Here is a 27,047-nt window from a genome sequence, read left to right as displayed (position 1 = left end):
CCCACACAAACTCTGACTAAGAATCTAAGAACTCAGCTATCCCCAGAACACACTACACATGCTCATGTCTCCATGCCTTTGGCTAATGCTACTTCCTCTTCCTAAAACATCACTTCCTTCCCAAACTGGTCCAAAAAACTCCTACTCATCTGTTAAACCCAAATGCAAAGAGAAACTCCTTTGTGAACTACAAATTTCTCAAATTCTACAGCTTCAGGAATTAAAAAAGAAAACCAGAAAGTAGAGCAGATGCTGCGTATATTATATATGTATATATGTACATATATATTGCTATATAATATATAAGGAGATGTTATATATTTTTTCATTATAGCACTAAGCACTCTGGAAGCTGCTGATAACTTATTTATGAATTTCCTTCATTAAAACACAAGTTTGGGGCCAGGAAGGTAATCCAAAGGCTGGAGCTCATGCTTTACACTCAAGAGGCCTGCATTCAACCCCCACACACTGTATGGTCCCCTGAGCACCAGTCCAGGAGTAGATCTGGCTCTGCCAGGAATGGTCCAAAAGACAAAATCAAACTAAAACAAAATAAAAACATAAACATCAATCTGGTCCATGCTGCCTGACCCAGGAGTTAGCATACAACAGACACTTGGTCATTAATATTAAAACTGACACAACACAGAGTAAAAAAATAATCTCCTAAGGACATCTTCCCTATTTAATAATGAGCATCCTACTGGGCCATCTCAGAAGTGGAGGCGAATAACTCAGGTACGCTCTGGGTCATCTGGGGCAGAGTTAGGAGGTTCAGTTGCTATCTCATTAACACAGCTGCGTTCTTTCACCTGAAGTTTCTGGAAGATGAGCCCTTCTCTCGATGCACCTGCCACTCGCTGAGCTTTTCATCAGCTGTGAGAACGATGAAGGTGCGTGCTGAGAGCCAGGTCAGAGAACTGATGCGGCCTGGAGCCTGGGGTACACCACAGATTCATTTCAGGATTTCCAAGGGACCAGGACCAGGCTTCACCCCATCTCCTTTCCCAGCCATCAAGGCAACTCCAAATCCAGCAATCGATGCCAGGACTGCAGCTTCCCCGACTCACCTGTGCTGTGGCCACAGCCTTCGCATCATGCCACAAGACAAGTTCCCCAATTTGGTTTCCAGATACTGCCAGGAAGCCATCTGGGGCCCAGACCACAGCAGTGATGGCTTCAGGACTCCTAGGGATACTTGGATGATCTGTGGGGGAAGAGATTGAAATAATCCATCAGGAGCTGGACCACTGCTGGAAGACAAGAGGGGATCCCAACGACGCTGGTGCCTGGCACACCTGTCTCTCAGGCCTTGCCTCTCTCCGTCTCACTCACCTGTTTCCTCCTTAGGTACCTGCCAGAGGCGGACAGAACCATCCTCTGAGGTGGTCAGCAGGTGGCCAGAAGTCTCTGAAACAGCAGCTGCATTGACAGGGCCACTGTGTCCCAGGAGGATGTGTGTCTGAAACACCTAGAAGGAAACATGAGGGCGGAACAGTGTGTGCATGTGTGCACGCATGCATGTGTGCATGCATCTGTGTGTGTGTGTGTGTGTGTGTGTGCGCGCGTGCCCGTGTGTGTGTGTGTGTGTGTGTGTGTGTGTGTGTGTGTGTGTGTGTAGGGGCGTACCTACCCCAGCAGGAGTTTGTCCCACACTCCCCAGTCTCCACCCCAGTGCTCAGGGAACTCACCAGGAGTGGATGCCACAAGCGAGTGGCCCCGTCCAGCCCTGCAGTCACCACCAGCAGCTCTGCCCCAGGTTGGCCCGCTAGAAGATAACAGAGTCAAATGGGAGAGGAGTGGAGGTCAGGGGAGGCCATGGGAAGGGCAGGTGGCAGACATTATCATCACCTGATCGAGGCTGCAGGGTAGCTATGCAGTGGCTGATGGGTCCTGAGTGTGCAGGGATGCTGGTCAGCTCCACACCCTGAAGGTCCCACACTTTCAAAGTTCCATCTCGGCCCACTGATACCACATGTTCTTCCTGCCCCAGAGCAGGATCAGAGTGGTCACATTGGGGGGAAAAGGACATCAAGGGCTCAGAAGAAGTGAAATTTCTTTCTGGGGCTGGAGAGTTAGTCCAGAGAGGAGGGTGTCTGCCTTGAAGGCAGTTGACCTGAGTTCAATCCCCAATACACCCCTGATCCTGCCTTAAGCACAGAACTGGGAGTGAGTCCTGAACAATGCAGGGTATGACCCTCCTCCCCCCAAAATAAAAAAGATGCTCCTTCACGGTTTTTCGTAGAGTCCCTCTCCTCACTCCAACCTCAGACTCAATATTCTAATCCTGGTCTAATCTAGGCCCTAAAACCTCATTATTTGGGGGGGGGGGTCGGGTGGAGAGAGGGAGTCACACCTAGCTTTGTTCAATGCTTGCACCTGGCTCTGTATTCAGGAATCATTGGTGGCAGTTTTCAGGGGAACCCTATGAGATACTGGGGATTGAACGGGGGCCGACCATGTGTAAGGGAGGTGCCTTAACCCCTGTATTATCTCTCCAGCCTAAGAAGCTCATTCTTTATACTTATTTTGCCTTTGGGGTTCTCTACCCAGTGCTTTCCAACTCCCAAAGAGCCCCGCCTTTGTAGACCCTTGGCAGCCAGCATTTCTTCTCACCACGGTTGCCACGGCGCTCACAGCACTCTGATGGCCCAGGAAGTGGGCGAGCTGCTGTCCCAACTGGGGGTTCCACAGCCCCACAGAGCCATCACTGGAGCTGGAGACCTGCGGAAGCAAGGGTCAGAAGATGGGAAGATCAGGCTGTGTCCAGCATTTTTGGCTGGATTTAGAGCAGGTTCAGATCTTGCCTCCACTAGTCATTACTTTGTGGTCCTGGGCAAGTCCATCTCCGTAGACTTCGTTTAACAAGGGTAATGACATATGATCTGTGCATGGATCTGAAATGGTTGCCATGGGGCTGGTCTACCTCAGATTTAGCGCCAAGCCTGGTATACTGTGAGCGCTGAATAAATAGCAACCACTGTCCTTGTTATGAACATAATATCAGACCCTAAACCAGACAAAGGGAAGACCCGGCTGCCTAGAGACTGGATAGGACAAGACCATGGCAGACTAAAGAGAAACACTCATGTCTTAGAAACTCACTTCACCACACCTAACCCAAGGACACCAAAGAAATAATCTTAGGACCCAAAAAATCAGGAAGAAATACAATAATGATCTGTAGGTCCAGGGTGTCCAAAGCCCTTGAGAGTACAGTCTAATGTTTCTGTTAAGCATGCATTTTCTTCCTTTTTTTTTTCTTTTTAGGTCACACCTGGAAATGCACAGGGGTTACTCCTGGCAGTGCTCAGGGGACCATATGGGATGCTGGGAATAGAACCCGGATTGGCTGTGTGCAAGGCAAACACCCTACCCACTGTGCTATTGCTCCAACCCCTTCTTCCCTTTTTTAACCACCTCTTTTTTTGTGTCCTCGTATGCTTTTTATTTTAATTGTGGTAGTGCTGGTTGACAGCACTTTATATGGTGACAGGGGTATTGGTGGTTGTCACGTCTTCAAATGTGTGTTACCACACCAGAGTCTGGGCTTCTCGGCACACTCGCTGCCCACTTTTTTTTTTTTTTTTTTTGCTTTTAGGGTCACATTAAGCGATGCACAGGGGTTACTCCTGGCTTTACACTCAGGAATTACTCCTGGTGGTGTTCAGAGGACCATATGGGATGCTAGGAATCGAAGTCGGGTCGGCCGTGTGCAAGGCAAACAAACACCCTACCCGCCGTACTATTGCTCCAGCCCCTGCCCTCTTCTTTATGGCCTTGGACATGCCCTTTAATCTAATGAGCTCAATTCCCTTATCTGTGAAGTTGTGATAAGAGTCATATCTCCTTTACAGACTGTGGTAAAGACCAAAAGAGGCCACACGCGCTAAGAGCTTCAGCACAAGACCTGGAACACACGGGCCTACTAGATGGCAGCTCGGAGTGCTAGAACAGGCTGGGGGCATACTGTCCTCCCCCAGAGGAAGCCTACTCAGCTCTGTAAGCTCAGCACTTCACTCACCAGTAGGTTGTCTTTGGTCCAGGCACAGCCAGTGACCCAGTCACGGTGGCAGAAATTGAAGGCGTAACGGAGAACAGGGATTTCGGGGTTCCTCACGTCCCAGCAGAGAAGGCTCTGAATGGGTCCCAGGAGAGGAAACAGTCAGGACCAGATGATGTGGGGAGGGAGGGATCCCAGAGACAGCTCAGGGGCAGAGTTCCAGAGAAAAATGGAGTAAGAGGGAGGGAGGTGGGCAGACCCAACACAGGAGGTTTGGCCATGCTGCAGAGGAAATGATGGGAGAAAGGCTGCTCAGGCATCCAGGAACCCCAGGGCCCAGGGAGGACTGGGGGCACAGAGGGAGGAGATGGCTGGGATGTTCCCTTCCGTGGCTCACCCGATCCCTGCCCCCAGTGGCCAGGTTGTTTCCATCAATGCTGAAGCTACAGCAGCTCACAGGCCCGGTGTGTCCTAGCACCATAGTACCAGTGGGAAAGTCTTTGGTCTTCGAGGGCAAAGTCAGGGTCAGCTTCGGCCACAGCTGCACAGTGGAATCCTCTGCATTGGAACCAGGAAGAGTGTGAGAATCCCTGAAGATGAATCACAATCTCTGGGGCCAGAGACAAAGGCAATCAAAGGAGACTGAGGTGAAGCCTGAGGACACAGCCCAAAGGAGGTGGGGGGATGGGGGCGGGAACCGGTGAGTCACAGGCTGCAGAGAGCACCTGGGCAAGGGTCAGGATCCTGTGAGAACACATCACAGGAATTCCAGGCTTGGATTTTTACCCTACACCCTTGAATTTCTTGAATTTCTACACCCTCCTCAAGTGCCCAGTGTCACTTCAACCAAGACCGCTCCCTTTTTGCGAACTGATGAGGGTGGGCAGAGGTGTGTGTATGGTGGTGGTGGTGGAGTGGGGGTGGTGGTGCTGGCAAAGAAGTTACTCTGTCACAGGCCTAAAAGCAGTCAAAGAGTATAATGGCCAGACACACTTAGTGGACACAGGAACTCAGGCCCGATACTTCTCTGCACAGGCCCAGAGAAGGCTGGACTGCTCCAGCAGGGACAAAGGTTGTATGTGATAAGGACACAAAGGTGTCCAAAAGTTTCAAGCTCTTGTCCTTAACAACGCCATCACAATGGACTCTTATCTAGGTAATAAGCCCCATGTACGGGCACTACTTGGGGAGAAAACCTATGAAACCAACTCTTTAAAGGCAAGAGGGGCACTTCCCATTCTGTGGGGTCGGGGGGGGGGGCATATCTGCACCTGAGATGTTTACTCTCGGCTCTCCTCTCTAGAGAAAAATGTCATCCCACATACTCATTCTCTGTGCTGCGACCACATCACTCTCCCCTCATCTGGAAAATCTAACCCTTTTTCCTTTCTCCCCATTCTTTTCCCTTGGTTTTTGTGCTATACCCAGCGATGCTCAGGGCTTACTCCTGACTTAGGGATCACTCCTGGCAATGCTCAGAGGAACCGAAATGGTGCAAGGATTGAACCTGGATCATCTGCGGACAAGGGAAGCGTCTTCACCACTAAACCATTTCCCCAGTCCTGAACCCAGCCCTTCCTAAGCCATCTCTTCCTTTGGGCAGAAATTTAAAAAAAGACAGGAAGTTCTGGGAAGTTCCAGGATCAGAAGAGTCTACGTGTATTAAGCAAGATAAATGCCCTTAAAGCCTTTTGAAAGTTGTGAAACAAATTATGCATGTGGATATATTTTCATGGAGAAAGCCATATTAGCATAGCTGAAAGGAACACGATGTACCAACCAGGCCCACGCCCCAGAAGTACCTGAGGCAGAAGCCAAGAGTTCCTGGGAGGTAGCCAAACTCAGTACAGGCTTCTGATGTGTGAACTGGAAGCGGAGCAACTGAAGGCCGCAGATCTGGAGCTGCCAGACCTTCAGGGACCCATCTTCTGCCCCACTCACCAGCACATCCGGGCTTAGCCAGGCCAGCGCTGTCACTGCCACATCAAGCTCTTGACACCGAGCTCCTTGGGAAACTGGGACACGAGAAAAACGGAATGAGTTACACTCGTGGCTTTCAACTTTGAAAGTGGGGGGATGGGGGATAAGGGTGTTTGTTGGGGATTTTTTTGTTTGTGGTTGTCTCTTTTATTTTTTTTTTTGCATTGTTGGGGCTCAAACTCAGGGTCTCACGTAAGCAAGTGCTCTACCACCAAGCCAAATCCCCAGCCCCAAGCCAATAAGACCTGCAGAAGGGGGATCAGGATGGTGGAGGTGGGGTGCACTTTCTCAGGATTCAAACACCTCATCCTTTCTCCCTCCGGTACCTGAAGAGAGTCTGTAGATCCTAATGCCATCTTCTCGGTACCCAATAGCCACTTGAGTACCATCCGGGCTGAGAGCCAAGGAGAGGGCAGGAGAGAGAGGAAGGGAGCCAAGGGCACCACGGGGCTGACCCAGAGAACCAGACCACACACGAACCTGAGGGCCAAGAAAAGAGCTTGCCGTAGAGGTGGGGTCGGTGTTGGAATACTGAACATTGCAACAAATTGTCATGAACAACTTTGTAAATCACAGTGTTTATATACGGTGTAAGGGGAAAAGAAAATTAAAAAAAAAAAAAAGAGGGGCTGGAGCGATAGTACAGCAGGTAAGGCGTTTGCCTTGCACACAGCCGACCCGAGTTCGATTCCCAGCATCCCTTATGGTCTCCCGAGCACTGCCAGGAGTAATTCCTGAGTGCATGAGCCAGGAGTAACCCCTAAGCACCACCAGGTGTGACCCAAAAAAGCAAAAAGAAAAAAGAAAAGAAAAAAAGGCTTGAAGGCACCCCACTTTCACTTTGAGTGAGAGCTTTGTTGAAAGTCCTCCTTCCAGAGGCTCTTCCCTCCGTGCTCCCATAGACACGCCGTACCCCCAACCCAGTTAACTTCTCCAGAGTCTTTTCAACAAAGGCCCCACCTTCCATCCCTGCCCATCATCCTTGGCTGCCATGACCTCACCTTGCCATCCTCACCAGTGGTCAGTAACTGGTGTCTAGAGTGCAGGTAAAGGGCAGTAGTAATAAAGCCCCGGTGGGCAGGGAAGGCCGCCAGTCGGGCCCCTTCCTTCCACGCCCACAGCTCCAGCGTCCCGTCCAGCCGGCCCATGACCGCAACCCGTCCCGCCTCACTGAAGGCCACAGTGCGCACGGAGATGCCCGGAGCCCCGAGTTCCTGCACAGGGAGGTTGAAAGGGAAAGACAGGACCCACTTTTCACCGCAGCCCAGAGTGACATCGATGGGGCTGTCTGACATTCCCACACTCCCACTCCCGCCCCTCCACCCAGGCTTCCTCCCTGGGGGTACACTCAACCATCTCACCTTGGTGACCCGGAGTCTATCCACCTGGAAGAAGCTGAGGCTGCCGGCCCAGCTGCCAACAGCTAAGAGCTGCTCCTCAGGGTGAAAGGCCACACAGTTCAGGGGATGCGAGCAGGTGTGCTGGGAGGCCAGCTGCCCACGCACGGTGTCCCACAGCTGGAAAAGAAGATGAAGCAGCGGAATCAGGCCTGAGCTGCTCCCTGCCCCCAGCTGGGCCTTGTGATCACAGCCTCTGCTGCACCCAGAGGACAGAACCAGAACAACTTCTCTGATCACCCCATTGCCCCTTACCTTTAGGCATCCCCCCAGGCACACGGTGGCCAGCAGCCGGCGGTCCGGACTCAGGCAGCAGCCGGTGATTTGGTGCTGGTGAGCCTTGGTCTGGAGCACCCTATTTCAAGAAGAGTCAGACAGCAGGGACCCCCGGGTGCAGGTTCCCACCTCATTCCCCACCCCCTGGGCTTCCAATACATAAGGGAAGTCCTCTCTCACCTGCAGCTGTGCTGCAGGTCCCAGAGTTCCAGGAACCCGTCAAAGGCGGTCAGAAAGAGGGCGTTGTTTGAGAGGAAGCAACAGGAGGAGACCCCGTCACAGCCGCTCACCACAGACTTCTCTTCCTGTAAGAGCCAATGGGCAATGCATACTCAGGACCCTCCTGTCACCCCCACCCTGGGTCCAGCTGCCCTATGTCCCAGCAGGAAAGGAAGCTGCGGTTGCAGTGCCCCAGATGTCCACGGCGAGAGTGGCTCAGAAGGTGACCCCGATGGGGGTGGGGGGGTGCAGGGGGGCACCAGCAGACCTGGTAAAGCAAAGCATGGTGGGAGAGAGCTCAGCGCTCAGCATGCTGGAGAAAGTGCTTTGCAGGCAGAAGGCCAGAGGCAACTCTCCTCCTGTCCTTCCCCCACCTTCTTCTATTTTTTTTTTTAATGCAAAGCCTGGGGTTCCACTCTAAACTTAAACCCAACTGAGGTTCTAGTGAGGGCTTTATGACCGGGCCTGCCCCGCCACCCCCTCCCCCACACACCCCAGCCACCAATTCCAAACTCCATACATATCCTCAAATCCTAGCAGCTTTAGACCAGTCTGAGGAAAGGATGGCACCCACGTGCACGGGGTGTGGGGGTACGGGGGTGGGAGGCTACACCCCACCTGCCTGGCCGACTCTGCCGTAAGCACCTGTAAGCACCCTCAGCGGCACTCGTGCTTCACGCACTTTTCAGGGAACATTCTCCCACTCTGTTTCTGAGCTCTGTCACTCAGCCCAGAATGCCTGCCAGTCTCCGCCCCGTGTCTCTGGCAACCTGCATGGTTCACTCAACAATGACTTAGACACACACCTCGCCCGCGGGTGTCTTATCTTTCAATAAAACTCTGCACTTGGTAGGCAAAGGGCAACCACCTAAGCCCCACTATCCTGGCAACGCTTACTCAGTACAGTGCCTTGAATGGACACAGGCAGCAAATATTTGCTGTGTGACTAATTTCCTTTCCTTTTCTTTTTTTGGTTTGTGAGTTATGCCCAGCAGTGCTTGGGCTGGAGCGATAGCACGGTGGATAGGGTGTTTGCCTTGCACATGGTCAACCTGGCTTTGATTCCTCCTTCCCTCTCGGAGAGCCCGGCAAGCTACTGAGAGTATCTCGCCCACAACGCAGAGCCTGGCAAGCTACCCGTGGCGTATTTGATATGCCAAAAACAGTAACAACAAGTCTTACAATGGAGACGTTACTGGTGCCCACTCAAGCAAATCGAAGAACAATGGGATGACAGTGATACAGTGATACCCAGCAGTGCTCAGGGTTGACTCCTGGCTCTGTGCTCAGGGATCACGCCTGAGGGCGTGGGGGTGACTGATTTCTTGACCAAGTCCCTTTTTGGTGGTGCCAGGGACCAAACCCCCGGCCACACACGTGCAAGGCATGCGCTCGACCTGTGCCTCATTGCCAGCCAATCAATCTGACATGAGGGAAGGCCACAGAATCCAACAGGGTAACAGAGGCTAGAGCGAGAGCTTCACTGCCTAGGGCTTTGCGGACAGTCCCACCACAGCAGGGTAGTGCCAGGAGGGCTCTCGAGCACTCGGCCTGTAGTAAGCCCTGAACACTGCTGGGTGCAGCTCCCAAACTAAAAGATCAAATAAACCAGGGTAGTAACAGTCGAGGTGGCTTGTCAGGGGCCTCAGGAATGCTGTGAGGCCTCTCTGAAGGTAAACTCTGCCCCACCCATCCTGAGTGCCATACCTGCCAGGTTCTCAGGTCCAATATGTAAACCATCCCATTGGCAGTGCCCACAGCTGCCCTTTGCCCACTGGGAGAGAAGGCCACAGCTGTGGGTGTGGAAGAAAGCAGCAGAGACAGGCTGGAGCTAGACAAAGGGAAAAAAAAAAGGAATAAATGGGGAATGAGGGAAGGGAGAGAAACGGGCATTAATATCTTCAATTCTGTGCCCAAGTACCCCTCTCCACAGGGATTTGAGTCTATCCAGTCTCAGAGGAGGCTGCATTTTGCTCTCCATGAGCCTCTCAGAATCTGGCATCAGGGGTCTGATTTTTATCTTTTTAATTATTTCTATTTTCTTAGGGGTCTGACCATTGGCCGCTCCCCATAGTCTGGGGTTTATTCAGCCATCGCAGCATGCGTTGGAGCCGCCATCGCTTGGAGAGCTGCGGAGCCTGGCGGCAAAGAGGAGAGTCCAGGGGCTGGTTGGCGGCCAGCTGGGGCAGGAGAAGGGGGTACTGGCGGAGGACTGGAGCCTGCTGCCTCAGGAAGCTGTTGAAGACAGCAACATCGGCATCTGGAAACGTTTCTTCCTCTTCAGGGACTGAAGAAGCTGCAGGGGAAAAAAGCAAAGTAACACCAGGAAGCCAGCCTGGACTGCTGCCCCCGCATACCTGACACAACGCTAAGTCTCCTACAGAGAGTGTGGATGTGTGGCCCGCTGCGCCCCGATCAAGAAGACCTCTCAGGGGCTGCAGCGATAGCACAGCAGGTAAAGCATTTGCCTTGCATGCGGCCTACCCAGGTTCGATTCCCAGCATCCCATATGGTCCCCCTAACAAGCACCACCAAGAGTAATTCCTGAGTGCATGAGCCAGGAGTAACCCCTGTGCATCGCTGGATGTGACCCAAAAAGAAAAAAAAAAAACAAACACCTCTCAAGCACAGAGCACTGGAGCCAGAGCAATCACTCAAAGGGCTAAGAGAAAAGGAAATATGACACGGATTCCAACATCATAAGAGCATGCATATCCCCAAATGAATTTCATTTATGATCTTTCTCCAGAAGAACGTTAAAGATAAATTTTTTTGCTATGCAGGGACTGGGGATATAGCTCAAAAATCCGAGTGCATGCTTTGCATGCAGGAGTCCTGGATTCAATTCCCAGCACCATATGGTTCCCTGAGCACCATCCAACATAGACCCCAGAGCATTAAGCTAGGAATAAGTCCTAAGCAACACGGGTATAGCCCCATCATATCCCTTTACAAAAAAAAAAAGTACAAAGCTTTCAGGCCCATTCAAGACCTAAGAAATTAGAATTTTTGTGACCTAGGGATCTACAATCTGAATAATTTTCCCAGGTAAATTTAGGCCCACTAAATAAAATACAAAACCTCTGATTTCAGAGGTCCAAGACCTCCCTGGAATCTCTTGCTTACCCACTTGGAAAATTAACTTTTGTTAATTGCTCTTTCCATGACACACCCCCTGAGCTGGTCACCATGAGCCCACCCATGGGCCCCCTCTCTCAGGGCAGCCCTCCCGTGGCCTCCCCGGTTCTTCTCACCGTAGAGAGCGTGGGCATCCAGGAGTCGTGAGATCAGACCCAGCTCCAGGTGCGCAGCGACCACATGGAGGCTGCTGAGAAACTTCGCCAAAAGGCCACGGTTCCCGCTTTGCAGCTGAAAGAACAGATTGGATTGATCAGGGAAAAAAAGAGGCTGAGAGGTGAGGGTCAGTCTCCTCTGCCTGTGGCTCGAGGATCCCGTCAGGGGACTGGGTCAAAGGAGCTGAGAGCAGGGGCAGAATGGAAAGGAGGAAGGAAAGGTTGGGGAGTGGGAGGCTTTGGTGGCCCCGTGGGAGAGGGATTTCAGAGCAGCAGAAGCTGAAGGTGCCTCTGGGGTCTCAGCACTCACCAGGTGGTATGGCAGATCTTCCAGAGCCTCGGGAGGACAATTCTGGAAGGTGCCTGAGGCGTCAGGGTCACAGGCCTTCCAAAGCTGAGCTGTAGGTATGGGTCACAAGCATGGACACTGACTGAGATGGACTCGGCCCCCAAGCAACCCTGAGGTCACATCCCTTGGGCTACCAAGGAGCTGGCTATCTACCCCCTGAGATAGTAGGAGAGGGGGTCTGTCAACAAGGGTGCCTCAGTGGGTGGCCCTGGTCTCCAGGTCCACAGTCCGGGTCCAGGCTGAAGTGGGGGCTGCAATCACCTGCGAGGAGAAGGTGGGCCATGTTCTCCAGCCCCGGCTTCTTCCCATAGCGACACGTAGCTGCTGTTCTCAAGGGGCCATCAGCGAGGCAGAGTCGGGCTCCAGGGCGTTCCAGGGGGCCTTCTCCCAGCAATCTGTCGCCGTATGAGGGAGCAAAGGCGGGAAAGGAGACAGAGGAGAATTATCAGTGAGCTTCACCGCCCCACTCTGGGCACTCATTCCCACCTCAGAGACAGTAGATACTTGAGAGGTAGCCATTTGAGGTACAGGAGGCAGGTGTGAGGGTGTCTAGGTCAGGGGGGTCAAAGACAGGAAGACAGGGTCTAGAGAGTTAGTACAGTGGTTAGGGCATTTGCCTTGCACACAGCCAACCAGGGTTTGATCCCCAGCATCCCATATGGTCCCCTGAGCACCACCAGGAGTAATTCCTGAGCACAGAGCCAGAAGTAACCCCTGAGCATCGCTGAGTGTGGCCCCAAACCAAACAAACGAACAAACAAAGACAAGAAGACAAAGTAAGGATGGTGGGAGCCCAGCTGGGAGCAACTGTACCTGCGCAGACTCTGGACAAGGTAGGCGAACGGGCTCATGGGGAAGGGGTCCCCACTGTTGACAGCGGCTGATGCTTCCTCCCAGCTCTTGGTCACCCTGGGAAGCATCTGCCATGCACTCAGCACCCCATGGAGCTGGTCCACTGTCAGACCTGAAATCCCAAGTTCTCTGAGGTCTCACAAACCACGCAGCAGCCCCAAGATGCCACATTCCTCCAAACGAACCACGGTCACCCAACACCCAAGCCCTCAGCCTCCCAACCAGCCCCAAGCACTGACCGCTACGAGTGACCTTCAGAGTGGCCAGGGCTTTGGAAAGGACATGGGGGCCATGCTCTTGCTCCAGAGTACCCAGGATGTACTGCAGCAGCAGGGGGACAGTGGCGGGCAGGGTCTGGAGCCTCTCAGACACCTGGGTGGGGAGGAGAAGGTAGGTGGAAAGATGGACACTGGTCAAAGGGGAAGAAAGGGAGAGCGGCTTTGGTTGTAGGGAAGGGAGAAGAGAGCAGGAAAAACTGTGGGGGAGGGATGAAAAGGAAAAAGGGACAAGTGGGAGGGTAGCCTGGGTCAGGGCAAGGTGAAAGGGGTAAGTAAGGGGGTCAGAGACGGCCAAGGTGAGGGATGGAAGCAGCAGAATGGGAAAACGGAAGTGGGACTGGGACTTAAAACATGAGGCATGACCGACCTGCTCATAGAGTGTGAAGAGCCTCAGGTGGTCCGTGACCAGGCGCAGGTAGAGCGGCAGTGCAGACCCCCGCTTCACTAGCAGCAGCTGCATCTGTGGACACGCAGAGGGCTCAGGGTCAGCAGCAGAGAGCCTGCCTTCAGCCCACCGGGAGTTCCCACAGACCTTGAGGTCACCTCAGAACACAGCCCCCTTCCCTTCACGACTCTGCCCCCTCAACCCCAGAGCTCAGTCTGTTCATCCCACCCTCAAGGCCCGGCTGCCCTGCTCCGCTCAGGCCCAGAGTCTGAGGTCCACCAGTGAGGAAAGGCTGGGTGGCAGCATATGCAATTCCAGGAACCTTAACAATGCCCCCTGGGGCTGGAGCGATGGCACATCAGGTAGGGTGTTTGCCTCGCACGCGGCTAACCCAGGTTCGAGTCCCAGTATCCCATTTGGTTGGTTCCCCAAGCACTGCCAGGAATAATTCCTGAGTGCAAAGCCAGGAGTAACCCCTAAGCGTCGCTGGGTGTGACCCCAAAAGAAAAAGAAACAAACAAAAAAACCAATGCCCCCTGCGCAGAGTTCTGGAGACAAGCCAGGTGACAGGTCTATGGGAGGCGGCCAGCAGCCTCTGCATCCTGGTCCTCACCCACCCACACACCCAGCAGCCGAGACCTGCTCCAACCTGATTGTTAAACGCCGACTCTTCCAGCCGCTTCCCGTACAGAGCCAGCTCGTCCCTCACCAGCTGGGCCCGGGCACGTGGCTCCAGGGGCCCCAGGGTCACGACGTGGGCACCAAGGTTCAGCTCCAGGGCCTCCCCCAGGCCTGCATCCTTTGACACGCTAAGAACCAGGTGTACTCTCTGCCGTGTTTGAGCAGAAGGTGCGGAAGCGGAAGGGAAGGGACATCAGTGCTGTTAAGCCCTTCTCCCGTCCACGTCCTACGCCTGCGCCCACCGCCTCTTCACACTTACCCAGGGAAGGGTCTTGGGGATCCAGTCTGAGATCGGGTGCCCACGCTGGTCCACCAACCTGTCAGCCCCGTCGACGATCAGCACCAAGGCCTGGCCTGTCTGCAGGGACTGAGCTGACTGGGGCAGCAGCCTCTGCTGTAGCTCCCACACCAGGCCCCTGGGGGTGGGAGGCAACGAAGACCCTGGGTCAGGGGGAGAGGGCGGCACAGGGGTGGTGCCACGTGGTACCCACCAGGGTGAGCCGTAGGGGGATACACACCGATAGGACTGGGGGAGGGCACGGGACTCTTGCAGCTGGCCCTGCAGATAGGTACAGAGGCGCCTGAGCAGGGTGAGGGCAAGAGCCTGGTCGGGTCGGGCTCCTGAAAAGTGGAAGAAAACTAAGGGAGCCGCCTTGGCCTCCTCAGGAGCCTGCAGGGCCGACACGAGGGACGCCTGCGGGAGAAAACAGAGGGAACACAGTCACGGCTGACACGCACTCGCCATCTGGGCCCGCCTCCTGCCCGGACCGCTGGGCCTCGTACCAAGAAGGCTGTCTTGCCCTGTCCTGAGTGTCCTGTCACCAGGCTCAGCCTCCCCTGGGGCAGCCTCAGCTGCTGAACTGTGTCACGAAGAAGGCGCAGTCGGGCGGGGTGCGGGGGCTTCTGCAGTTGCTGGAACGTCTCCTGGACCGAGTCGTCATCTGGGATGGACGCTGGCTGCTCCCTCTCGGCCTCAGGCTGAGGGCACATGGGACAACAACTCTATTTCCACACCCCTTCACGCCCCCCAGACCTAAGCCTCACCACGCTCTCGCCACGCTGCTTTCCTGCCACCCTGACCCCACTGAACCTTCCCCCCACCCCACCAGCCGCTAGAACTCCACTGACCTGAAGGTACAGCTTCTGAATCAGGTGCCACACATCCTGCAGGACCAACTTCCCAAACTCCTCCAGCCCTGCCACATAGGGCCGGCCGGCGGCCACACCGCCCCACTCACAGGAGTATCTGGGGGCCAAAGGAGCATCGGCAATTAGGGCAGCCCGGTGCCTCCAAATCCCCAGAGGTGCTATCCACCTCCCCTAGCTCACCTCTGACAAAGAACCTCTTCCTGTCTGCTCAGGTAGCTCTTCAGTTCTGAGATCCGATGAGCAGCCTCTTCAGACTCAGAAGTAAAGTCAGACTTCCAGGCGTCCGGCACAGAGCTGACCAGCAAAGACACCTCGAGTGTGGGACTGGGCTCAGGGACCTGCCCCTCTGCACCCCCTACCCTCCGTCTGTGAATCCCTGAAGCTCTTTCAAGGGGTGCCCTCCTGGCTGCAGCTGATGGGCTCTGATCCCTGCTTCTCTCTCCTAATTTCCTCCCTGTCACTCCCCATGGGCTCCGCAGAGCCTGTGGAGACTAAGGCTAGACATCACCAGGTACCTGAGGAAACCGGGGTCCCGGAAGTAGATGAGGGCCTGGGCCAAAGGCGGCAGGCGGGAGCCCCGGTCCAGAAACTGCATCACTTCCATCTCGGTCACCGAACGCCCTGGAGGGTACTGCTGGGCCTGCACGCATAGCACAGTGCCAGGTCATATTCACAGTCCCCCCTCACAGCTCTTTCATCTCAGGAACCAGCCTCCCTCCCTGCTTTAGACACAGATCGATCACCTACAGCTACAAGCTAATGTTTCCCAAATGCCAAAAATGTAGGGAACATTTTGCTTGCTGATTGGGGCTACTCTTGGCTCTGTGCTGAGGGAACCTTATGAGGTGCCAGGGATGAGACCAGGGTCAGCCACATGCCAGACAAGTATCTTAACCCCCATGTTTTCTTTCTGGCCCGTATGCCGCATTTTAAACAGATGAGTTTCAAATTTTCCTAACAAGCCTACCATGGAGAAATCACACTTCTCTTTGTTACCTGGGAACACGGAGGCTAGGTTGGTAAGGAGAAAGCGTTTCCCACAAGGCCACACGCTGAGAAGATCAGCGCTCACATTCACTTGGTGGCAGAGTCTACACAGACTTCCCCTCTGCCCTCCCACACTCTCCGGCCAACCTGGCAGGAATTCTCACGGGCAACCCCCTCCAGGACCCACCTTTGGCTTCTACCGTCCATCTCACTGCAGCACTCACAGGCCTGGAGCGCCTGTGGCCTACAGTTTCTGCCCCCCGCTGCCCAACCTTTGCCCCTTCACCTCAACCTCCAGGCCCAGCTCCCACCTTGCTGTCTTACCCAGCGGAAATGAGGGTAGTCGGGGAGGTTGTAGTCAGAGGGGGTGTATCCATAGCGGGCGCCCAGAATTCCCACAAACAGCTGCGAGTCCTCCACCTCCCCGAGGCATACTTCCAGCTGTCTGCAGACGCAGTCGGAAGCATCGTGTCAGGGGCTACAGGTCCAGGCCTGGGCATCCCCGGGTGCTGGCTCAGCCCATACAGGGAGGCAAGCTGCCAGTCGGCGTCCCGGGCCGACCTCCAGGTCTAGGGCCTTCAGCCTTCCTGCCCTCCTGCGCTCCCCCTCTCACACCCTCCTCCTGCGGGTGGCCCCACACCTGTTCCTTCTGCTCTCCTCCTCCGTGATACCCCAGCGCAGGTCGATGGCGTGAAGGCTGATGCGGTGGGGGGCCAAGCGGGCCTGCAGGGCAGGCAGCACCGACCGCAGCAGCAGATCCCGTTCCCCGTGCATGTCCCGGAAAGTGGACGAGATGAAGAGCCGGAGGCTGCGCCACCTGTGGAAGCAAAGGGTTCACCTCAGCCCACACGTCAGGCCCGTGACTCCACAGTCGCAGGTTCTGCTGGGATCGATGCTGCAGAGCTGAGTGGCCACTGAGAAAGGCCCGGCAAGTCAAGCTCAGAGCCCTGGAGATAAAGCCACGCTCGTACCCTCTCAAGCACTCCTCCTTGCTTACCGTCTGCCCAGGGGACGTTCATGGCCACCCCAGGCGATCATGAAGAAGCTACGGCCTTAAGCAATGAAGCAACTCGCCCAAGATTCAAGTGACTGTTTGGAAAGGCCATCCTCTCAGGGAGGGGGGAGTCACCATGGCTATACGTCCATGGTGTCTGCTGCCCCCGCCACACTCCGACACGCCCAGCATGGGACAAAGCATGTCCAGGGCCTGACAGGCACCTAGCTGGCAGGGAGGTTACACCCTCAGTGAATACAGCAAACAGCACCCAAGAGGCAGAGTTTCTGTCCCCTGAGTTTCTTCGGATTTTGATGTCAGCCCCTCACAAAGGCAGAGAAACACAAACTACTGACCTGGGCTGGGAAACAGAAGCCAAGGGGCTCAGAGTATTCTCCTCAAGAGGCCGGACAGCAGCGTCCCCTGTCTTTCCTGGGGGAGGTGGAATCTTGAATATTTTGTCCATTTGTCCCACATGTTCTAGAAGACGTGAAGCCCCACGCTCTGCAATGAACCTGGCATAAGCAGTGACAAAATATATGAGAGCAGAGTGTCAGAGTCAGGATCAGAAAAGTTCCCCAAGGGACCAAGGGACAAAGATAGAAGCAGGTTAGGTCAATCAGTTCTCTTCAGCTTCTGCAGAACCCCAGTAATGAAGAAAAAACAGGAAAAAAATTAAAAGTAAGAATAAAACACAGCCCCTTCAGGTATGTCTCACTATCACAGGCTTTCTATGGCTGCTTCCAAACTCATCTATATCATACTTAGTACCCCCTTGTCAGAAAAAACAAAAAATCTAATGCACAATCACAAACAAAGTGATGAAATAGTAATTTTTCACCAGTGATGAAACAAAATAAAACCCCGGGAAAAAGTTCAACCCATATAAAGTGACCGTTATACAATGTTAAAATGGAATTTAAAAAAAAAGTCAATAAACAAAATGATATTTGTAATAATAAAAGAGAAAGTATTTTTTTTTCTTTTTTGGGTCACACCCAGCGATGCTCAGGCTTTGCACTCAGGAATTACTCCTGGAAGTGCTTGGGGGACCATATGGGATGCCGGGAATCGAACCCGAGTCAGCCGCGTGCAAGGCAAACGCCCTACCCACTGTGCTATCACTCCGGCCCCGAGAAAATATTTTTTTAAATTTAATCAGAAACAATGAACTTAGGGCTGGAGAGATAGCACGGTAAGTAAGGCACTTGCCTTCCACGTGACTGACCCAAGTTCAAGCCCTGACACCCTATTATATAGCCCACCAGGAACGACTCCTGAGCACAGAGCCAGGAGGAAACCCTGAGCACAGCCAGGCGTGGCCTGAAAGGAAAAAAGAAAAAAAGGAAGGGAGGAAGAAGGAAGGAAGGAAGGAAGGAAGGAAGGAAGGAAGGAAGGAAGGAAGGAAGGAAGGAAGGAAGGAAGGAAGGAAGGAAGGAAGGAATTGAAAGAAATAAAGAAATTACTTTTTAAAATGCAAGTGTTTATCTAAAGAACACGTTAGAGAGATGTGATCTGAGCGGCCACAGATGTGCGGCCCCTCCGTTGCTGAACGCCCGTGATCCCAGAGGCCACCTAACTACCTTTGGCTCCAGCAGCTTCTTGCAGAAATGCCTCCAGACTGTGAACTAAGCCACAGCCCATGCCACCCTAGGAGGGGAAAGATTTTTCTCTCTAGGCTTTTCCTTTGGGGGGTGGGGGGGAGGCGTGGCGACCACCATCTTATAAGGCCCACTAAACAGAGGTACGAGCTTCCAATGAGGTAATTTTGGGCAAAAATTTCCCTGGACTTAGTTACTAAAATACACAAATCCAAAACCACACAGCCGCGATACCTATCTCTTTATTCTCAGCAAGGGAAAATAAATTATCAAATGCTGCCTTTTCAGCAGGTTCGATTTTGGGGGGGAAATTCCAAATAATAATAGTGCGTTTTATGTTGAAATACTGAATGTAATCAAAGTAAAGAGAAAGTAAAGTGAAAATTATCAGCTACACAGGCGGGGGATGGGGTGGGGTGGGAGGTACACTGGGGTTCTTGGGGATGGAACATGGGCACTGATGAAGGGATGGGTGTTTGAGCATTGTACGACTGAGACTTAAGCCTGAAATCTTTGTAACTTTTCACATGGTGATTCAATAAAAAAATTTTAAAAATAAATAATAAAAAAGAACACATTAAAGGGGCTTAATAGTAAATACTGTTCCCTTAGAAGCATATAGTGCTTTTTCTGTCCCCTTTTTCTACTTTCTGCTTAGATGTAACACACAAGTATTGGAACTGAAGCAGCTATTTTGAACCAGAAGAAGGAAGAAGAATCCTTGAAGGTGATAGAGCAATAAGCCAGGAGGTCACTGGGTCCCTCTAACACTGTGTCACTTATATGCCCAAACAGCTGTAAAAGGAATAAAATAGGGCTGTAATAAATCCTATTCCTGAGAGGAATAAAATATCAAACAGCTGGAGCACATCCAATGTGCTGGAGCCCTGAATTAAATGACTTGTCTCATAGCCCACAGACATGCCAGCTATGGCCCTAGAACAAAAAAACAAACTAAGATAAACAAAACAAAGAGGAATAAAATGTCTATCCTAAAAGAAGGATGTAAGTGTAATATAAGTCAGAGATATTCTGAGAAAACTTTCTAAGACCCCAACCCCTTTCTTCAGTGTGAGGCCCATACTCACTTCAGTAGCCCATCCGTACAGCCCGAGAACGTCACATCATTGGGTCTCTGAGTCAGATTCCTGACAAAGGAAGAAGTCACCAACCATTAGAAACAATGACAGAGACACAGAACTACTGCCCCATACCACTGTAGCATGAACATGCCACCTCTGCCAATTAAATGTGCCAGGCTGGGTTGGGGCAGAACTTCACAAAAGAGTACAAGACTATGCCGAAGACTTCACAGAAAGTTCCATCTAGCACTGGAAGTGACATACAAGTATGAGACAAAGGGATGAGTCCAGAAAGTGTTCCCAGCACTGGGAGGGCAGAGAGGGACAGGGAGCACCATCTGCTACCACTGGGCAAGCAGGGAAGGACACTTACGGATTATACGTCTCTCTTAGGAGAATTCCCACAAAGAGGCACTTGGGATTTACATGCTGCCAGAAGATCTGTTTAGCCAAATAGACTAGTGTTTCAGTCATTCTGTCACCAAAGAGGATGACCCTGTCCACCTGAAAAGGTGAAAAGAGAGGAGATGAGAGCATCAAAGAGATGCTAAAGAATTCAGGACATCATAAGATCAGAGAAAAGGGATGCAGGAGTACTCAGAGAGGATTAGCAACCATCTCCCTGAGAATGCCCTGGGCAGGGGTGGAAATACAACACTCTGACTTGGGCATCCACATGGAGGTGGGTGTTAGTGGTCCTGTAACTGGTTAATTCAGGGATCAAATGTTTAGAAACTTTATGAGCCAGCTGTTAAACAAAACTACTCTCAAAAATTAAGTTGTAGGGGCTGGAGGGATAGTACAGCAGGTAAGGCGTTTGCCTTGCATGCGGCCAACCCAGGTTCGACTTCTAGCATCCCATATGGTCCCCTAAGCACCGCCAGCAGTAATTCCTGAGTGCAAATCCAGGAATAACCCTGTGCATTACCGGGCGTGACCCAAAAAGCCAAAAAACAAATTAAATTGTAGAACCATACATTGTGTGAAACATTGTATTAAAAACAAAACTCAAAAGGTATTCACAAAATTCATCATGTTCTATTTGTATTATCATATTTCACCATTATTATGATCTTATTTTCACCTGCTCTATTCCCTATTTTCATTGTGGAGAGACCATCTGCTCACAAATGCAACTGGGCATTTCTTGCCAACTCTGTCTACTGACATCATGCTGGGAGCTTGCACTCTGTCACGGTAGGAGTATGGACACCCAGGAAAGTAGTAAATGCTACTGATGGAGACTTTTGTTTTTGTTTTGGGGCCACAGCAAATTATGTTCAGGGCTTTATCCTGGCTCTGGACTCAGGAATCACTCCTGAGGTGTACTCAGGAATCAAACCTGGGCTGGCCACCAGCAAGGAAAATGCTCTACCCTTCATACTATCTCCCCACCCCCTGGAGACTATTTTTTCTGGAGACTCAATTGCTAAACCTCAACTAGCATACCCCAAGCAGGAGCTGTAGCCAGGATGGAGCTGACGTGGATACTGAACACAGTTGGCACGTTTAACTTGGAGCAACGAGATGCAGCCGTTGTGGGGAAACAGGGTTTCTTAGGAACCAGCCAGTACTCACCGGAACCCTCTGGATAGCCAGAGACAGCAGGTACTTGCCCACAGGAGTCATGGACCAATCGGAGTTTTCTGAAAAATCAGCACTCGAGGTGAACTCCTGAAGGAGAGATGCTCAAGTCAGGTGAGCAGGAGAGATGTTTGTCAGCAACAAACAACACAGGCTGTCTGCTTAAAAACTCCTTAGAACCGTGGCTCTCCACGCCTCTCCTGAGAATCAAGCTCTTCCCAGATTAGTGTCCAGGCCTATACTTTGGCATGGCAGTGTGGGTGTCTGACCTGTACTTGGGTCTGGAGCTGGGTGGCGGTCTGCAGGATGCCTTCACCTGCTTTCAGCACAGCCGACTTCCAAAGGCCTCCCCCACACAGCACAAGATCTGCATGCTCGGCCCGTGCCACTGTCATCGCCATCAACAGGAGCACATAGTTGAGGGGTGGCTGAGAGAATAGGGTGAAATAAATTAGTGTTCCCTATTTTGGAATACACTTTTACCAATTAAGGCCTGAAAACCAATCATCTCCATGGGTTGAGGGGTGGAGGAAAGAGCAAAGTGACAACTTCTCCAGTCAGAGGGGGGCAATTTCAGCATCAGGTTGACAGCTAACTGGAGAGGGATACCCAGGCGTGTCTTAAGGCATCCCGTGCCTTAAGGCATCACTGGGGAGGGAAGGTAAGAGTGGAACAAGTTTGGTGACAGGAGAAGTTTAGAGATGACCCAGTCCCAGCCTGGTGTGAAATGCTGGTAATTGTAACCTATCAACAGGTGATATTCCAGGAATTGTGACTGGGAGCCAAGATCAAATAGTGGGGAGCAAATGCATGCCATTTATGTTGGTTCTGAGTCCTCACTGGTGAAATCAGATCTGGAGGCAGAGACTTTCTGAGGATCTCCAGCATTCCACCAATACCCAGGCCCTCCCTCAGCTTTTTATTAATTAGCTTTTTTTTTTTTTTTTTTTTACCCCTTGTGGATTGCTTTTGGGGTAGAATTTGTCTGCATCAGCATCAACCAGGTAGAACAAGATGGTGCGGCCGGGCAGCGGGGGCAGGCTGTGCTTCACGGACAGGTTCATAGCCGTCTCCAGGGCCTGTCGATAGCGAGCTAGTATCGCACTATCGTATTTCCACTGTCTGCAGGCAGGAAAGATGCAGAAAGAAAGGCTCAGGGGGCCCTGCTGTGTTCACCAGCGTGGTGTTCGGCCCTGCCGGTGCTGTGAGCCACCAGGACCACACCCGAAGGTGCTGATCAAACTCAGAGTCATGCATTTTCTCGCTTGGCATGTGCTCTATCACTTGAGCCAAAGCCAACCTCCTACATTATTCTCATTATTATGACATTATTTAAAAATTTTCAAAATAATTTTTGATGGAGAGGGGCCACTCATTTGGGGCACATCCAAATGGATGCTTAAGAACTATTCCTGGCTCGGGGATGGAGCCATAGCACAGCGGGTAGGGCATTTGCCTTGCACGCAGCTGACCCAGGTTCAATTCCCAGCATCCCACATGGTACCCTGAGCACCGCCAGGAGTTATTCCTGAGGCATTGCCGGGTGTGACCCAAAAAGAAAAAAAAAGAACACTATTCCTGGCTCTGTAGTGAGCCCTGTGTGCCCAAAGGACCATGTGCAAGTAGTGGGGATCAAATAGAGGTTGGCCAAAATGGCCACATGTAAGACAAGGGCCTTATTCCCTGTATTATTATCTCTCAGCCTGAGCAAATTTCAGGAGCGACAGTGGATGGTGTGCTTGGGTACCTCTTCCAGGGGAGGTGTTGGAGGTGACTTCCTGTGGACCTTGGAATTGAACCTAAGCTTCCCACATAGCAAGCATGCATTCTAGCGCATTGAGCTATCTTTCTGGCCTGATGGTACTATCGTCATATGTGTCAAAAGAAAAAAATTAAGTAACAGGAAAGAAAAAAAATAGAGAGAGCTCAAGGGAGGTCACAAAGGGCCAGAGTATGTGCTCGTATGCAGGAGACATGGGTTTGATCCCCGGCAATACAGTCAGGAACAACATGAGACAAGAGGACTCTGAGCACCCCTGGGCGTGACTCATAAATCAAAAATTAAAAAATAATGAAAACAAAATAGAAAGAAACACACACATACACACCTGGTCTTGTTTATTTTCCGCTTCTCCCTCTTGAGCTGCTCATATATCACAGGCAACATCATTGCTGTCCGAAATTCCCGACGTCCTGAGAGTTGCTGATAGGCAGACTTCCTTCTGTTTTTTGGATTGCTAATTATCCGCCTCATCAGTTTTATGTTGGAAGGAAATGGCAAAGCTGCATGACAATAGGTAAGTTTCTGTGTCAGGTATCATCTATTCTCTCACCTTGTCACCCTCTCAAACACTGTCCTGAGGAGCTGGAGAGAGAGAGAGAGCTCAAAGGGTTGAGTGCATGCTTTGCAGGCTGGAACCCAGGGTTCAATCCCTAGGTCACATGGTCCCTCGGTGCCACTGGGTGTGGTTCAAAAAAAAGGAATAAATGAACTGTCCTGAATCCAACCCTGGCAAGAATCTAGCCTCTGCCCACCCCATTTTCAAGACTGGAAGGAAAGAAGCAAAAAAACCATACAGCTTCTCATCTATGCCCGACATGAAAGAAAAATCGGAGCTGTGAGAAGTGAGATAATACCTCTGTTTTTCAGCTGAGCCTCAAGACTGTTGATGGAATCATGAGCATTGAGGAACCTGAATGGAAACTGTCGGCTGTGGATCACTGACTTCTGGAAAGCACAGAGAAAGAGAAGAGACATGAGCAGAGGACCAGAGAATATTGCAAGGAATGGGGGCTGTATTCAGGGGCCGCAAGGACCAGGAACATGAGTTAATTATTATATTTGTGGAAAGGAAGGAAGGAAGAAAGGAAAGATAAAATGGATGTTAGATGAATATTTCCTGCATCTCAAACTGAGAGACACATTTCTCTCTCTCTCTCTCTCTCTCTCTCTCTCTCTCTCTCTCTCTCTCTCTCTCTTTCTCTGTGTCTCTTTTAATGTAGGAGTACTGCTATTTATTCAGCCATTGATTAAGCTGATTGAATTGGACATGAACTCCACAGAAGGTATTACTGTCCTGGGTGGCCAGGACCTTCGAAATCACTCAGAAAAGCCCGGCTTCTCCACACCCACCTCTGGTGCCCACCCTCCTCACGTACCTCGTTCTGGAGTTTCTGGAGAACTATCTCATGGTGATGCGCACTGATTCCGACGCGCAGCAGGTTACACAGATTCCGAAGCATGGCCATAAAGGGAAGCTTCCCGTTGCCTGAAGGGCAGGCAGGGAGTGGAAAATGCACGAAGGATGAGTGAGACAGCGCACAGACCAGAGCAAGGAGTACACAAAAATTTCATAGAAACTTCAGGACAATGACAAGAGAGCCAGCACAGGAGCTAGAGTATGTGCCTTCTATGCAGCTGATCGTGGTTCAAACCCCTAGCACTACATATGGTCCCCTGAAACCTTACTCATTCCTGAGCACAGAGTCAGAAACAGCCCCTGAACATTGCCAGGTACGGTCCAAAGCCCTTACTACCACCACCAACAACAAAATAAATAACATCTAAAACATGAAGTTTCCCCACACTCAACAGGAAGGAAAAAAATTTTAAAAAGAAAATTCAGGACAGATGGGGCTAGAGATCTATAAAGAGCATAATGCACCTGTCTTGCATGTGGCATCAGGTCACCAGCCACATGTGTTATAACACGGTAGTTATAAAACTACATGTGCATATATCCTGGCATATTCTATTTATTATTCATTCTGATTTGGAGGCCACATCCAGCAATGCTCAGGGGCTACTCCTGGCTTGGTGCTCAGGAGTCATTCCCAACATTGCTCAGGGGACCAAGTGGTACTGGGATCATGCTTAGGCCTTCTTCGTGCAAGGCATGCTCTGTAGAGCATTGAGATATCTCACTCGCCCTATTCTGGAGTATTCTAAAGATTCATTTTGCAGTATTTTTTTAAAACTACACCTCTGGAGACCTCTGTTGTGAATTATGGATCTCTCCCAATTTAAATGACAGTTTTAATTATCAGGGCAGAGGGAGAAGACAATACTGGAGTCATCTACACATATGACTATTCCCACACCACTTGTTTCCCACACCACCTGAAGTTGTATCGATTTCCGGGAGGAGGTTATCATGTGTGTCTGTGTGTGTATGTGCATGCATGTGTATATGTGTGTGTGTGTGTGTGTGTGTGTGTGTGTGTGTGTTTTAGTTACATGTGACTCTGCTACATCCACCATCAGGGCAGCCAGAATGCAAGGAGTGACAAGCAGCTGAGCAAATCATGCTGCCCCAATTACAACATGCAAATAGCTTGCATAGAGAAATAAGGTTATGTCAACTTGGACTTTCCAAGCTCCAAATTATGAATTCTACAAAAGTCAAGCAATTCAAGGAAATAAAGTTAGATGCTTTTCAAAAGAAAGACACTGACTTTAAATTGTCAAAGATGAAAAAAGAAAATAAAATGGAATTGGAAAAATTAAAAAGCATTCTATAGTAAAAAATAAAACTAACAAAATGATAGAAAAGAGGATTGAAAGAAACTTGGTACCAGGGCCGAAGAAATAGTACAAGCATGTACTCTGTATGCAGCTCAACCCGGTTTAATCCCTGGCAATGCATATAGTCCCCTAAGCACTGCCCGGGGACTATATGGATCATTATCCCTGAGCACAAAATCAGGAGTAAGCTCTGTACACTTCCAGGTGTGGCCCCAAGACAAACAAAAATAATTAAAAAAAAATAAATTTGAGCCACCACAACTCAATTTTTCAATTTTGTTTTTGTTTCTTTATTGTTTTTGGAATACCCAGCAGTGCACAGGGCTTACTCCTCACTCTGTGTTCCGTGTTCACTGGTGGCACTTAGTGGACCATATGCAGTGCCAGGGATCAAAACTAGGTTGACTGTGTGCAAGGCAAGCAACTTAACCACTGTACTATGACTCTAGCCCCATGAATTTTTTTTTTCAATCAGCATGAAAAAGGTACTTGAGATATCTATGTATCTCCTGTGGAGATTTCACCATGCCAGGTGCTAGTCCTATCTTTGTTGGTTTTACCTTTTTTTTTTTTTTTTAGTTGACATTGACACAAATGCAATCAGAGAAAAGGTACTGTATTTGTCCTGTTGGGAAAGACATGTTATCACCTAGTAGCAACTAGAATAATGATCTACCTACAATACCAATGCTATCAGAGTAGGCACCAATGTCCACTTTGGTGTACTTATTGGCAGGTCTTAGAAATCCAATCATTTCTACTGCCTTGCACATGGTCAACACAGGTTCAATCCCCATCACCAGGAGTGATCCTGAGTGCAGAGCCAGGAGTAAGCCCTAAACACTGCCAGGTGTGGCCCAAAAAACAAACAAACAAAAAAAATCTAATCTTTCCTGGGATGAAGCTATCAAGCAAGAAGATAGCTCCATCATGCCCTGGAAATAGCCTAGTCAGGCTCCTAAATGCAGAGGTATAAATAGGAAAGGGAGGATGGGGCTAAGTGTTGAGAGTTACAGTACCGATGAGATCTTCCCAGACAGCGGCTTTGTTCCCGCGTGAGCTCAGCTCTCGCTCCCAGGTCTCTGGCCGAGAGAGCTTCATCCTCTTCCCAGCTTTGCTCGAATCCCATGGCCCTGGAAGGCGACTCCGAGAAAAGGCCTGTAGGTTGTCAGGGTATCTGGGGCAGAGAAGGAGAAAGAATTTGCCACCTTAGAATCAAAGAAGAAAACTCAGAAGAGGAAAGTACAGTGGGTCAAAGCCAGTAGGTCATTTTGTGGCCAGGTTTGCCCACACTAATGTTTCTAGGTTCAGATGGAGGGTGCCAGAGAGATTCCGTAACAGGCTTTGTACATGCTTTGCATGCAAGAAGCGAGGAGTTTGATCTCTGCCACTACTGGGAGTGATCCTCA

At 51.1% G+C, this 27,047-nt stretch overlaps 1 protein-coding gene across 2 annotated transcripts in view; it reads right to left on the bottom strand.

The window, feature by feature from the left end:
- The window catches only part of TEP1 (telomerase associated protein 1), a 48,029-nt gene that overhangs the window by 6,364 nt on the left and 14,618 nt on the right, over positions 1–27,047 (bottom strand). The window contains exons 8-48 of one of the 2 annotated variants that reach the window (XM_055131067.1): positions 26,658–26,815; positions 24,273–24,382; positions 23,751–23,841; positions 23,222–23,396; positions 22,067–22,235; positions 21,383–21,541; positions 21,108–21,203; positions 19,903–20,033; positions 19,536–19,595; positions 17,203–17,361; positions 16,493–16,669; positions 16,177–16,297; positions 15,381–15,505; positions 15,046–15,159; positions 14,845–14,962; positions 14,500–14,694; positions 14,235–14,410; positions 13,976–14,132; positions 13,685–13,864; positions 13,018–13,110; positions 12,612–12,744; positions 12,334–12,484; positions 11,782–11,915; positions 11,482–11,570; positions 11,133–11,247; positions 9,934–10,174; positions 9,586–9,709; positions 7,840–7,964; positions 7,639–7,738; positions 7,348–7,503; positions 6,988–7,200; positions 6,313–6,466; positions 5,809–6,021; positions 4,404–4,564; positions 4,028–4,141; positions 2,620–2,727; positions 1,855–1,987; positions 1,695–1,771; positions 1,339–1,474; positions 1,074–1,210; positions 816–940 (exon numbers count right to left, since the gene is read on the bottom strand). In XM_055131067.1, the coding sequence (XP_054987042.1) occupies positions 816–940; positions 1,074–1,210; positions 1,339–1,474; positions 1,695–1,771; positions 1,855–1,987; positions 2,620–2,727; positions 4,028–4,141; positions 4,404–4,564; positions 5,809–6,021; positions 6,313–6,466; positions 6,988–7,200; positions 7,348–7,503; positions 7,639–7,738; positions 7,840–7,964; positions 9,586–9,709; positions 9,934–10,174; positions 11,133–11,247; positions 11,482–11,570; positions 11,782–11,915; positions 12,334–12,484; positions 12,612–12,744; positions 13,018–13,110; positions 13,685–13,864; positions 13,976–14,132; positions 14,235–14,410; positions 14,500–14,694; positions 14,845–14,962; positions 15,046–15,159; positions 15,381–15,505; positions 16,177–16,297; positions 16,493–16,669; positions 17,203–17,361; positions 19,536–19,595; positions 19,903–20,033; positions 21,108–21,203; positions 21,383–21,541; positions 22,067–22,235; positions 23,222–23,396; positions 23,751–23,841; positions 24,273–24,382; positions 26,658–26,815 (5,703 nt within the window). The remainder of the gene's footprint in view (positions 1–815; positions 941–1,073; positions 1,211–1,338; positions 1,475–1,694; positions 1,772–1,854; positions 1,988–2,619; positions 2,728–4,027; positions 4,142–4,403; positions 4,565–5,808; positions 6,022–6,312; positions 6,467–6,987; positions 7,201–7,347; positions 7,504–7,638; positions 7,739–7,839; positions 7,965–9,585; positions 9,710–9,933; positions 10,175–11,132; positions 11,248–11,481; positions 11,571–11,781; positions 11,916–12,333; positions 12,485–12,611; positions 12,745–13,017; positions 13,111–13,684; positions 13,865–13,975; positions 14,133–14,234; positions 14,411–14,499; positions 14,695–14,844; positions 14,963–15,045; positions 15,160–15,380; positions 15,506–16,176; positions 16,298–16,492; positions 16,670–17,202; positions 17,362–19,535; positions 19,596–19,902; positions 20,034–21,107; positions 21,204–21,382; positions 21,542–22,066; positions 22,236–23,221; positions 23,397–23,750; positions 23,842–24,272; positions 24,383–26,657; positions 26,816–27,047) is intronic. The other variant, XR_008629189.1, reaches the window with a different exon arrangement.

Source organism: Sorex araneus, chromosome 3, assembly GCF_027595985.1.
Source record: "Sorex araneus isolate mSorAra2 chromosome 3, mSorAra2.pri, whole genome shotgun sequence".
Taxonomy (NCBI): domain Eukaryota; kingdom Metazoa; phylum Chordata; class Mammalia; order Eulipotyphla; family Soricidae; genus Sorex; species Sorex araneus.
The sequence above is the reverse complement of the archived record's forward strand: the minus strand, read 5'-3'. Positions and strand labels throughout refer to the sequence as shown.